Below are 13,515 nucleotides of genomic sequence, written 5' to 3' on the forward strand. Positions count from 1 at the left end.
ACAGGGCGCCAAATTCGCGTCCGCGGGAAGGCCGGGGGCGGGGCGCGGCGCGGCGCGGCACGTCAGTGGCCTTCCGGGCGGAAGTCCGCAGCCTCCGGAGCCTCTGATTGGCTTTCAGCCTGGCGCCTGTCTCGGCCCCTGCGCCAGTTTCGGGCTGGTTGGCGCGGAATCGGGAGACTTCGGAACCATGGCGCTCGTGCACGGTGAAGACTGCGAGCTGGGGTCAAGCGGTGAGGGATGACCCCGCGCGCGGGGTCCTGAGTTGGGAGTGTAGGGACCGTGGCATGACTGTAGGTGGTGGGGATTCTGGAGTGGTCTCTTATTTTGTCTTAGAGAGGCGCGCATCCGGGTCGCCGTACTGGTCTTTTCGGGCGCGGACCTCGGCCATCCCGGGTAGGACCCCTTTGGTTGGTATCGGGTGGTGCTTCCTTTTAGGACCGTTTGCACCTGGCAAACCAGAGCACACCCCCTGCAGGGCCTGTGTCACTCCTGGTGTCCACACTAGTCTGCATTTTCTTTTTATTTCTTTTGGTGAGCGCGTTCCACGTGCTGGGCACACCTTCATCCAGACTGGCCCCGGTGGGGCACGGGTTTGCTTCAAAGTATCTCCGGACTCTGGCCCCAAGTATCTGCTTGAGGGCTAGGGCAGAACGGATGTGGGCCCTTTCTATAGAAGCTCCCAGGAAAATTGCTTATATCTTGTAACTCAGCAGGAGAGAAAGGTCTAAGGGCTGTCACCGCAAGATACAAATGGGTTTTGTCTTTTTAGGTAATGGATTTCTACTTTGTGCGTTAACAATTTTTTCTTTAAATTCTGTCGAAAGTTCTTCAAGTGCTGCCTAGAAATAATATTCACAATCTAGTCGTCTCTGGTGAAGTACCCCCCCCCCCTCCCGCCCAAAAGCATCAGCTCAGCAGCATTTGGGATGTCATATATATGACTCCGTTTTCAGTAGTAATCTTTTACTTCCAGAAATAGAATACAAAAATGTAAATGGCTTTGTCTGATTTCTGATTTTTGAACTGTGTTCATCTAGTGTGACTTCACTTCAGTGAACTCCTAACTTCAAATCAGATGCTTCGCTTTCTTAGCTCAAGCTCCATCACCTGTCACTCAAATACATCACCGTTAATGAGAACTTGCTTTCTAATCAGCTTCCTTTGCATTCACCTAGTTGTGAATCACAGATTTCAGTTTCTTCTAGCCTTTCGTTTTTAAGACAATTTATTTTGGAGAGTCGTCTAGCCTGGATTACAAATGGGGTGTGGGATGTGAGTATGTGAACAGTCTTTGCAGCCCTCCATCAGTGATTTGCCACTAGGGTGTCTTTCTTCACCCTAAAAACTACGTCATCTACGAACATCAAGAAATCACTCTTCGGAGGACACTGTGTAATCTTGAGACTCTCTCAAGTCATGGTGTTGATGAAGTAGTTGCTGGAGCTTGTGACTAGAATTTTTTCCTTAGAGCAGAAAGATTGTTACCTGAAAGACTGTTGCAGGCTAGTGTCTGTCTGCTTTTGGGGAGAACGGGGGTACTTCAGATGGTAATCTTGAAGCAAATATTTAAACTTTTGTAATGGGTTATTTTCATGCTTTTTTGGGTTAACTTACCTACGTGAAGCATTGGACACATTCCAAGAAGAAAATTCTAGGCCTTTTTTCCCTTAGGTATTAGAAGGTGGGGCACCTTGACAATGGCAGTGAAAAGTTGAAAGGTCTGTAACTAGCTGTTATTATATATGAAAAGGGATCAGGGAGAATTTAATGCTTTAAAAAAGCAGGTACGGTGGTTTATTCATTTGTTCATTCAGCAAATATTTATAATGTACCTACGAGGTATAGGCAGTCTGCCAGACTCTGGTGCAACAGTATTACAGTGGTAGGTAAGCTGGACATGGTTTTTATCTTCCTGGAGTTGAGATGGTAAAGATCTAATTATGTGTGGTGCTATATTGAGGCTTCTCTGAGAAAACAGCTTTGCTTTATTTTTGCTTTCTAGAAGCTAGAATATGGTACTGCTAGGTGTGGTGTGTGTGGGCTGTGTGTGTTTGTATGTGTGTGTCTACCCTGTATCTGTACACACATAACACAAACATTAAATGAGATTCTGTACTGCTGAGTACAAAGTAAGCCGGGGATCTTCATTTAATGCTTAACAACCTTATGGAGCAGAGATGTTTATCCCCATTTCCCAGATGAGGACCCTGAGGCTCTGCATTAGTCAGAGTCCTTAGGTGTAAGCTGCAGGAGCCAACCCTAGCTGACGTAAATAGAAAAAAGGAATTTATTGGAAGGATTTTAGGGATTAGAAGGATATGTTGTTCACAGAAACTCCAGGAGGATTGGAGAGTCAGTCAAGGGGCTGCTTAGCCAGGAATGTGATTAAAGTCATGTCCCTAAAACTTGTCTACTGAGGAGGTCATTGCCAGCCATGGCCAAGTACTTGATGTTATAGTTTGTACCTTGAGACATTGCTGGCTCCGTGAGCCCAGGTAATCCTCTTGCAGCTGATACTACTTCTAGAATCTTACTTTAGCCCACCCCCCTTTCCTTCTGTCACGAGCGTCTGATTGAAAGTCTGAACTGGTGTTCTTAATTGATAGAGCCTCTTTTATATGTTCATGCTCTAGTTGCAAGGGTGTCTGGGAAAGAGCATCTGGTTTTGCAACTTATGTAGTGACATTTGGGCTCTGTGTGTCTGAGCAAGATTTATAAGCGGGGAGTTTCACAAATAGGTTCAGGTGCTGGGCAGCTTAAAAACCAACAACAAGACATCTGATCACTGCAGCTCAGAGACATTAACTGGTGGTCTCATGTCACCCAGTAAGTGGTGGAGTTGGATTGTACTGCTTTTCCCTAATCTGTTCTCCCACTCTACACTTTGATGTCAGATTTATCTTCCATGCTGACTTTCTCACGGTTTCTGAATGCACTTGGCAGTTTCATCCCTTTGTAATTTGGCTCATGCTTTTTTTCTGTGCTTCTGCCCCTTTTCCCCCTATACAATGATGGTGAAATTCTATTTTCTCTTCCTGGGTCAGTGTTGGCAACCTCCCCTGTGAAGGCTTCTCTGATTTCTCAGGCAAAATTAACAGTGCTCATTTCTGTGTTTCCTGAGTACTTTGTTCTTCCTTCTTATTGGGCACCGTGTCTGTATGATCGTGGGAACCTCAGGTCCTTTTGCTTTATTTGACTGTGAGCCCCCTTGACGACAGGCAGCTGTCTCTTGCTTGTAATTGTACCCCAAATCCTGTAGAGTGGCACAGTATTGCCTGTGAAGTAAGTCCATTTGAAGAACTGTAGATTTCGTCAGGATAGTCTACTAAAGGGGTCCACGGAGTCTTTAAAAATATACTGAGACCAACTTTTCACTCTCACTGGTCATGCCCAATAATCTCTGAAACCTTTTCGCGTAGGCCTGCTCATGATTTTTTGAAATCATTTGAGTGACACCCAAGATTTGTGGCTGTCATCATCAACTACCTGCTTGCCTTAATTTTTACTTAACGCTTTTTTGAAAATGGACTTAAAAGATGCAAAAGTCAAACAATAGACTGAGATGGTAGAAAGAGATTCCATTTCCAGAAAGCTAGAAAAAATAAGATCTCTAATTATGCTTCACCTTTAAGATCTAGTTTTCAACAGTTTATTGTCAGCATTTAAATTTAACTTTAAATTGCATCTTCTATTTCAGTCAAACACTTAGTTTAATGTTGTTATGAATGTTCCAGAGGGATTGGAGCTTTTAGGATTCATCTCATCAATACTTCTTTTCTGTGCCTACTCCTTTTTATAAAATAATTAGCATCAAATACAATAAAATACTCAGTTTCACAGACCTAGATGGCAATCGTGCTAAGCTGAAATGCACGGCTGGCAGGCAGCACTGCCTCGCTTGCCTTGGTTATTCTTCAGCTGGTAAATGAAAGTCTTAATTTTGTGGATGAACTCTTTTCAGTGTATGTGTGTGGTGGTCAGTTGATAATGACCAAAAACATGAATAATTCAAAAGTTGAATGAACGAACACTGAGGCCTTCTGATATTCCAGTAATTTTTGACAAAATACATTTTAATCTTTGTAATTTTGCACTATCATACCATGTTGTAACCGACTGAGTGAGGCCTGGAAGTTAGTGAAGGATTCAATGTCTTCAGAGCCCTGCTTGTTAAATTCTCCCAACCACCCACTTGATCCCTGCTTTGGAATTCCAAGTACTTTATCTGCCCCTCTGTTAGGGCAGGTATCCTAAAGACTGGTTTTGAACTAGTTGTTAACTTATGTCCCATTTTAGATTATGAATTCCGTGAGTACACAAACCATGTCTTTCTGATCTTTGCGTCTTTCAGAGCGCCTAGTGCAATGCAAAAAGCAGATGCTCCTTCAAAGCCTTTCAAGTGTTAATAGAATACAAAATGACTTGTCCTTCTCCTATAACTGCTTATGGGCTGTCATTTTTAATGGAAAGGTTATGGACTAATGGCTGATCTCCATTCTGCAGTGTCTCCATAAGATATCAGTTGAATTTGGAATTTTCCTCTTTGGGGAGGAAAAAAATAACAGTTGCTTCAGTTATTTTCACTGGGTCTTAGAGAAAATTTCTGGAGTCACAGGAGCTGCATGAATATGACCTTTGAACTTACTGTCTACAATATGAAAAGTATGTGTGTATAATATTAAAATTGTTACTATTGGCTAGAAACATCCCTGTTACTGAGGAAAGATGGCTGGCAATTTTCTAACATTTCCTATAAATTTGTTTTTTTTTTCAGCTCTGTCAGATTCAGGGAGTTTTGTAGCTTCTCGATCCAGGCGAGAAAAGAAATCAAAGAGAGGGCGCCAGGAAGCTCTAGAAAGACTGAAAAGGGCTAAAGCTGGTGAGAAGTATAAATATGAAGTAAGTAACCATTTTTCTTTTTTTTTTCCCCCCTCCTGTGCTTTATCTAATTCATAGCCTGTCGGTATTTTATGTCCCCTTTGTCATTGATGAGAAATAAGCATATAATTCGCTCTTGTTGTGATAGTCATTTCTTACTATTAAACAAGCATGGGCATGAAGTAGATTTGCACATTGTGTACACTGCTTGACCCTTTGAGTTCCTGTAAGACACTTTACGCATGCTATTCAAATTCTGATGAAAGCAGATCTACATTTTTGTCCTTATTAAGCACACTGTAGCTTTGGTAAGTCCCATAGCTTTGTTGGGGGAAACTTAGAAATGCTTTTAGCTTACTCTTAAGGTATTGAGCAGTCTAGCTAAGCACTACTTCGTGGAGAGAATTTTTCTTTCTAATTTCATCTGCAAGGGGTGAATCTGCAAGGACTTGGGCCTTACTCCTGTTGTGTCCTATGTGTAAGATTGAATGTGATGCCCTTTTGGCCTGCAGGTAGAAGAAGAAAAAAAAAGGAGTGGCTGCCATCTAGACGCATTGTCTGGGTTCCCTTTCAGTGTGCTTCCTATATCTTAGAGTATCTTAGCTGCCTTAGGGCTAGAAAGTGATTAATTAATACTAGAAAATAATGATAACTCCGACTGCTCATATACTTTTTTAGCAAACACTGTTTTAAGTTCTTTTACTAATAGGTTCATTTATTTAATCTTTCCAATAATCATGAAAAAGTTAGATACTATGATTAACAGCATTTCACAGGTGAGAATCCTGAGGTCACAGTGGCGGATCCTGGAGCCTGGATTTGAGCGCAGGCAGTCTGGCTTCAGAATCTGCATATTTAACCATGGTATATACTGTGCTATGCAATTAAGAAAGTAGAAGAGTGTTTTTTTTTTCACTTGCCATCATTCAGTCAAGTTAAGTGAGTCAACCAGATCACAAAGGGTTGCTAAAAGGATTACAGTAAAGCAGGAGTAAAGCATTTTTAATGTAGGAACTTCTGTAAAGGAGTTCTGTGGGGGCATTTCAGATGTTGACACGATGTGACTGATTTTTCTTTAATCACTCATGTTAATTGCATGGCTCTAAAGGTTCATGCCAAGCAGTAGCTCTGTTTTGTGACATAGAGTCAAAATGACATTTTACTCAAAATAATTTGTTAAAATAGTTTTCTGGTATCTTTTTGATAGTATATTAAAGTGAGTTACTTAAATAAGAGACAAAGTATGCCTGATAGACTTCAACCAACAAAAATCATCCTGCCAGTTCCCTTCCCCTGCCAAAAGAAACTTGGTCAGTATAGTAATATTGTTGGATGGGTTTGTGTTTGGGTTGTCAAAAACTTAATTCGGTAGGGCAGGTAGTTTCTGTTATCAAATGGTGAAAGGCCAAATCAACATTTTCCAGTGATCCCTATGGAGCAGATTAAATAGCTGGTGAAAACCAAGCCTGATCCTGGCATTGTTAGAAGTCTCATTGCTATGGCAGGAGTCTAGTCAGCTCTGCACATCGGGCTCTCAAAGCTCCACGTCCAAGCGATTTTTCCTGGAGTCTTAGCTTTTCAGCTGGAGTTAGTCATTTCTTCTAGCCCCTTTCCCGCTTGAACTCTGGAGAGAAGGGGGGGATTTTTAATGAGGTGTCTTTGAATTCTTCTAAGCAGATCACCGAATTTGCACCTGGCATGCCGATGGCCTGTTACTGTAGCCGCTGAGGTGGCTGCCCCTGTTCTGCTTGTTGCTTACGTTGTGCTGAAGAGCTCTGCTCTGTTCATGTCAATAAATCCTGGTGTTCTGGCCCTCCTGCAGTTGGGCAGCTCATGTTGCTGGAGGACTTGCCCTTCACCTAGCTCGGCATTCCAGTCTCTGCAGTCTCAGGGCCTGAGAACGGTAGGGCATCAGTGGTAATGCCGACAGGGATCACTGAAACATTGTTTCTAGTGTGTCTGTAGAATACCGAGTATGCTTGTTTTGCTGAGTGGGAGAGGGAGATAGATGGGGGAGGGTTTCCTTTTGAACTATATTTGGTTGGTTGAATAGTTCATAAAATTGTCAGTTGGCAGGACATCATCAGCTAGTGGAGAGGGGGTTAGCATGCCTTATGGGTTTGCTAAGTACAGGAGAAACGAGTCTAGAAGTTACAAGCGAATAATCCCCAAAGCAACTACCAAAGAATTGGCTATAATTCAGTTTGTTTTTTATGAAGCCGATGAGTAATTGGTGGTGTGACAAGTGTATTATGCTAATGGAATCATTTAATATCTTGTGTTAACACCCACGTAAAAGGAATACTAAGTTAATTGATGTCTATTTAAGGAAAACCTGGTAGTGGTGTTGAATGTCAGAACTCATGATTTGGTTGCAGCTACTCCTTCAGGCTGCCATTCCAGTTTCAATTTGACGATTTTCCATCAGCAATGTTTAACGCTTTCACTCCGTTTGAAGCTTTCTCAAACTTGTATGATGGCAGGTTGAGGACTTCACAAGTGTTTATGAAGAAGTTGATGAAGAACAGTATTCGAAGCTGGTTCAGGCCCGTCAGGATGATGACTGGATCGTGGATGATGGTATGTGGGAGGAAATGGCCTCCTAGACGCTGTACTAGTTGTGTTGTGTAGAGTCTTGTGCAGTGGAGTTGCTGCTTTGCACGAGCAGACGTAAGACACTGTGAAGATCATACCATTGGTTCAGATTTTTCTCAAGTACAGTATTTGAGAGTGCAGAGGCAGTACAATACGAAGTTTGTTTTGGGATATTTGGAGAATCCGGCCACATATCTCAGGAGCTAGTATAAAACCTCCAAGAAGGGGCTAGGAATTGGGAGGAACCATGTACCTGTGGGGTATCCTCAGGTGATGTGGGGATAAGAAAACTACCTGTTGCACAGAATGTCTGTGAGGATTACACGAAGCTCTTTGCGTGAACAGTAACCTGGACAGTGGAAAGCTCCGGGCAGAGGCTGGTCCCGATGTTCTTACAACCCATGTGGAAAGCCCACTGGTTACTGCTTGTTGGGTGTGACTTCTTGGCCATGTGATTGCCGACCACCGGCGGGGGCGGGGGGTGTAGACTGCACCTGTGACCATATTTATGTTTCTTTTTCTGTAGTTGGACCCAGCTATATTGCCACTTTTCCCTGGAGACCGAGGTGCTTTTTCTGGGCCTCTGTGATCTCGATTCTTGTACTTTTTATTCTTTTGGTAGAGCAAAACTACTGCTAAGCATCCTGTTGTGGCAGACTTTGATCCTGAGGGCCAAATTGTTTCCCTAGCTCACCTGGATGGGCATAGCATATTTCCTTTTGTTTTGACTCAGCAAACCTGCTGTGTATGTAAATGTTGTGCTTCATCTGACACTCATCTGAACCAGGTTTCTGCTACACTTAAAGATGGCACAGGCCGGGAGAACATCTGAGTGGGTATAAAAGGTGTTTTGTTGTGGTGGTGGTGGTGGCTAAAATACTACTAGCCACTTTTAGAAACTTGATTCCAATTTAAAATTTTGTCCTGTAGATGGTATTGGCTATGTGGAGGATGGCCGAGAGATTTTTGATGATGACCTTGAAGACGATGCCCTTGATTCTTATGAGAAAGGTAACTATTTTGTTTCTAAGAGAGTGCCATTTTGAGATATAAAGCATTAACATTTGCGATGACTTGGTACTTTGACACGGGTTCCTTTAAGGGTAAAGGACCTACCACAACTGTTTTTAGGTGTGGTATATGTTCTCATATTGAGAGAAGCGTAGTTCTGTAGAAAATTAAATGTAAAAAGAAAAACAATACCATGAAAGGAAGTTTTCGTGTCTCTATGATCCAAAGAGTTTGGTCTTTTACTTATTTTGGAATTTCATTTCTGTGGTCATTTTAGACTTGGTGATTTTGAGAGCTGCAGCAATAAATGATGTCTTTTAATTTCTACTGAATTGATGTGCTTACAATTTTAGCTCTTTGATAGTAGCATAGTACAATAATTAGATTTAGTAATCAACTTGCTTTGTCTAATCAAAATTTAAAATGATACAAATGAATGTGTCAGATTTTCTTAGCTACGTAATCTTTGACAAAATGTTTTTTCTTAAGTAAACAAGCCTGATTTAGTTTCTGTAAAATGTGAAGGGGAAATTGTCTTTAGTGTTTGTTTTTTTGATTTGCCTCATTATTACCACCAAGTGTAGATCATGGGTCAGCAAATTATGGCCCACTCACAGCCAGTTTATTTTAAACCGCTTTATTGAACTGTAATTCACGTACCATACAATTCACCTATTTAAAGTGTACATTTCAGTGGTGTTTACTATAGTCACAGAGTTGCGCAGCTATCACAGCAGTTGGTCTCATGTTTTTTTTTTTTTTATTTTTTTATTTACCTCAGAAGGAAATCATGCCTGTTACTATGTAGGGCCCCAGCTCAGAATGTTTTTTTGTTTTCTTTTTTTTTTTTTTTTAAATTTTAGGGAGGGAGAGTGCAAGCAGGGGCAGAGGGAGAGGGGGGGAGAGAGAGGGAGAATCTTAAGCAGGTTCCACTCTCAACACGGACCCTGATAGGGGGCTCGATCCCACGACCTGGGGATCATGACCTGAGCTGAAATCAGAAGTTGGATACTCAACTGACTGAGCTGCCCAGATGCCCTGGTTTTTTCATTTTTAAAAGGTGTTTTTAAAAAAGAGAAAAATGCAAGGAAGAATATGCAGCAGTGTGAGAGATGTGTGCAGCCACAAAGCCTAAAATCTGTTCTATCTTGTCCTTTTTTAGAAATACTGGGCCCTAATTTGTGGATTTTTAACATTTACTTTCTTCCTCTTCCCCCTTCTCAACCACATATACACAGACTTAAGTTTTCGTTAACTTGTTGAAAGTAAGTTTTAAAGCCATGATGCTTCACTTCTACAGGTTTCAATAGTGACCTGCTAAGAACAAGAACGCTTGTGTACTTAGCCACAGTACTATTCTCATAATATTATCTAATATATCGTTCATATTAAGATTTCCTCAGCCCAAAATGATACCTGTTTTTTCAAGTGCAGAGTCCATTTCAGTTTTTATGTCTCTTGAGTGTTATTTAGTATAGAACGACACCATCCATCCTCTCCTCCCTCTCTGGCTTTTTTTTGGTGGGCGGGGGGGGGGGTCTTTCATGACCTTGACATCTTTAAGGGACCAGGCTGGTTTTGTTCACTATTCCACAATCTGGGATTTGCCTGATTGCTTCTTGGTGTACAGAGGTTAAATATTTAAAATTTTTTTAATGTTTTTCATTTTTGAGAGAGAGAGACAAAGCACGAACAGGGGAGGGGCAGAGAAAGAGGGAGACACAGAATCCAAGCAGGCTCCAGGCTCCGAGCTGTCCGCACAGAGCCTGACGCGGAGCTCGAACCCACAAACTTTGAGATCACGACCTGAGCCGAAGTCGGACGCTCAACCGACTGAGCCACCCAAGTGCCCCTAGAGATGAAATATTTTGTCAAAAATGCAATATAGAAGAAATTGTGTCCTTTACACTGATCATATTAAGAGGCACATAATGTCATTTTGTCCTATTCTTGGTGATACTGAGTTTGCTCTCTTGGCCAAAGTGATGTTCATCAGATCTCTTCCTTATAAAGCTACTTTTCCACCTTTGTATTAATGTAAATAAGGGATGATATGTGAGATCATGTGTGTATCTTTCACTCACCAACTATCACCCAATGCTTTCAACATCTATTGATGACTTTCTGTTTCCTTTTTTTTTTTCCAAAATGATCACTTTAAACTCAAAGATTGAAATAAAATTACTGTTTTAGTTCAGTATCCATTATCATTATTTTTTTTTTTGATGTTCAAATTATCCTAAATTTGGCAGTGGGAGCTCCTTTGAGCTGCCTCCTATGTCTTTTTGACATGACCACTTCGGTCTTTGAGCATTTCCTTGCTTCCTGGGCTAGGAAGATGTTCCAGGTTCTCATTGTATTATTCCTGTCGCTGACCTGGAATCAACCGTTTCCCCCCAAGAATCATGGCTCCTTGAGTGGAGAGTGGTATTCAGATCAGGAGGATGGATGGTACTCTTTGCTACTGGGTGTAATGGTTTTTAGGCCCTTTTAGTGACTAGAACTAAGAGATTTTATATGTGTGTCTGTCATGATTTTATAGTGATACATTCATTTCAAATATAGTACCGCAGGGTTCTTACTTTGTCTTCTCCAATTCTGTATTTGTATCTGCCTTCAACGTCGTGAAAACCCTTGTACTTTATTTTTCTTATTTATTTAAAAATTTTTTAGTGTTTGTTTTTGAGACAGAAGGAGACAGAGCATGAGTTGGGGAATGGCAGAGAGACAGGGAGACAGAATCTGAAGCAGGCTCCAGGCTCTGAGCTGTAGCACAGACCCGACGTGGGGCTCGAACTCACATACCGTGAGATCATGACCTGAGCCGAAGTCAGACGCTTAACCGACTGAGCCATCCAAGCAGCCCGAAAACTCTTGTCCTTTAAAATACACGCAAAATAATTTTAGAAGTTTTAGAGCTACTAAACCAATATGTCTACTGGCAACCTTTCTAAGTGAAGTTTATTATTTCTTTGCAGTTTGGGGTGCCCAGGTGGCTCAGTTGGTTAACTGTCCAACTTCGGTTCAGGTCATGATCTTGCATCTCATGGGTTCGAGCCCCGTGTTGGGCTTTGCACTATCAGTGTGGAGTCTTCCTTGGATTGTCTCTCTGCCCTCCCCCATTCACGTGTTCTCTCTCAAAATAAATAAATAAATAAATAACTCATTTTATAAACAATTGAAAAAGTTCTGGAGATCGGTTGAACAATGCTGTGAATATATGTAGCTCTACTGAATTGTACATAAAAATGGCTAAATAATTTCTTTGCAGTTTTATTTGTTCTCACTAAGGGTGTATAGTTAAGAGGATTGTGTTTGGAAAGTGCGTGAAGTATTTTTTTCTTTGTGCTATTTTATCAGTTTACTACCAAGGTTCATTTGTGTTTGTATTCAAATTAGGATTTAAAAAAATCCTTTGTTTCAATTTCAATTTTTGAATATTGTGAAAGATTTTCATGATTTCAAAATCACAACGATACTGAAATCAAGACTCAGATAAATCTTATCCTCATCACTGTGCTCTCTACTTGGTTTTTACCCAGTTTCCCTAGGTAACCATTTTTAATAGTTTCTGATTATCCTTCCTGTTTTCCTTCCACAAAAGAAATAAGGATAAATGTAATTTTTTAATGTTGGATGTTACTTAGTCATTCATTAGTTACGGTAAATATGTGGACTGTCTTCCTGGTTTCTGCTAACCTGTGTAATGTAGGGACTCTACACGGTGGTACCATTTGGTAGCAGTGTGGCTAATTGTGTATTTGTAGTTTTTGTGTGTCCATGAAGAAGAGAATGAAAGGAACCTGTGTGCTTTTTATCTCCCTGAACGAAGGAAGACTTTGAGTTATGGCTTTGTTGTGAATTGTCTTTATCATCTTTAATGACTCCCATCAGTTACCTGGACCTGAGTTTTGTTATCTGTAAGTTAGGTTGCACTGGACCCGGAGGTTTTTGATGAAAGGACCCATGTCCTAGTCATCTCAGTGCCAGTCACAGTAGCACGTGCAGAGAAAGTATGCAGTATTTGTTGAATACACGAGTCATCTTTTTGTTTCCATTGTCATCTTGTTATCTCTTCCTAGTAATACATCAGTGAAGAGAATGACTTGGCATTCTCAGTTTTATACGTCTTTATTCCATGCTTTGCCGCCATTCATCCATGAGTCCCCACTGCCTCAGTGCCCCTCAGGAGAGCCCAATAAGGTCCCTAAGATCTTAGGAAGGGAAAGAGAATTCTGTAGTCCCCTTGGAAGACTTAGAAGAAATTGTAGAGTTTTGCATAGATTTAAAAGGACAACTCTCTGGTGTGGATCTGCCATGTCAGGGACTGCCCTGACATGTTTTCAAATAGAAGCAGAAAATATTAACTAAGTCCTAATGAAAAAACATAAGTAGGAAAATGAATAAAACAAACAAAACAAGTACTAACACTGTGAAAGTTTGTACATCAGCTGTTGACTCCTATTCTTTGTTTCTTTTTGTCCTTCTCTAGATACTACTAACCTATGATGGGGAGATTAAAGCCTACTTAAGAAACCTTTCATGCTATTCAAACCTCTGTTGACCTTCTCTTTTGATACCCTGTATTAGGACCTGTATTTTGTGTTCTAAACATTTTGGCCATTGATTCTATTCTGGTTTCAAACTGCCAAATGATTTCAATAAAAAATTATTTCTCGTATGTTTTTCACAAATGTTGTACAATTTTTTCATTTTTAGGTACACGAAAAAAATGCCCTTTTTGCAGTTAAATACACATACATTTTATTATAATTGATGTTTAATAAGTTAACAATGTTTGTAGCCATGACCATTATCTAGTTCCAGAACATTTTTAGCACCCCAGGTGGAAACCCATACCCATTAAGCAGTCGCTCCTCAGTCTTCCTTCTCCTATCACCTGGCAGCCACTAGTCTTTGTCTCTGTGGATTTGCCTATTTTGAAAATATGTGGCCATTTGTATCTGGCTCCTTTCATTTAGCATAATGATTTAAGGTTCCCTTATGTTGTAGCATGTATTAGCACTTCCA

At 40.9% G+C, this 13,515-nt stretch overlaps 1 protein-coding gene across 2 annotated transcripts in view; it reads left to right on the forward strand.

Moving 5' to 3' along the window:
- Positions 1 to 99: 99 nt before the first annotated feature.
- POLA1 (DNA polymerase alpha 1, catalytic subunit) overlaps positions 100 to 13,515 on the forward strand; it is a 306,942-nt gene continuing 293,526 nt past the window's right edge. Inside the window, exons 1-4 of one of the 2 annotated variants that reach the window (XM_058713648.1) lie at positions 100 to 230; positions 4,775 to 4,899; positions 7,362 to 7,458; positions 8,404 to 8,484. In XM_058713648.1, the coding sequence (XP_058569631.1) occupies positions 188 to 230; positions 4,775 to 4,899; positions 7,362 to 7,458; positions 8,404 to 8,484 (346 nt within the window). In that variant the 5' untranslated portion in view covers positions 100 to 187. Of the gene's footprint in view, positions 231 to 269; positions 394 to 4,774; positions 4,900 to 7,361; positions 7,459 to 8,403; positions 8,485 to 13,515 lie in introns of those variants that run through there. The other variant, XM_058713647.1, reaches the window with a different exon arrangement.

The sequence above is a fragment of the Neofelis nebulosa genome, chromosome X, assembly GCF_028018385.1.
Source record: "Neofelis nebulosa isolate mNeoNeb1 chromosome X, mNeoNeb1.pri, whole genome shotgun sequence".
NCBI lineage: Eukaryota > Metazoa > Chordata > Mammalia > Carnivora > Felidae > Neofelis > Neofelis nebulosa.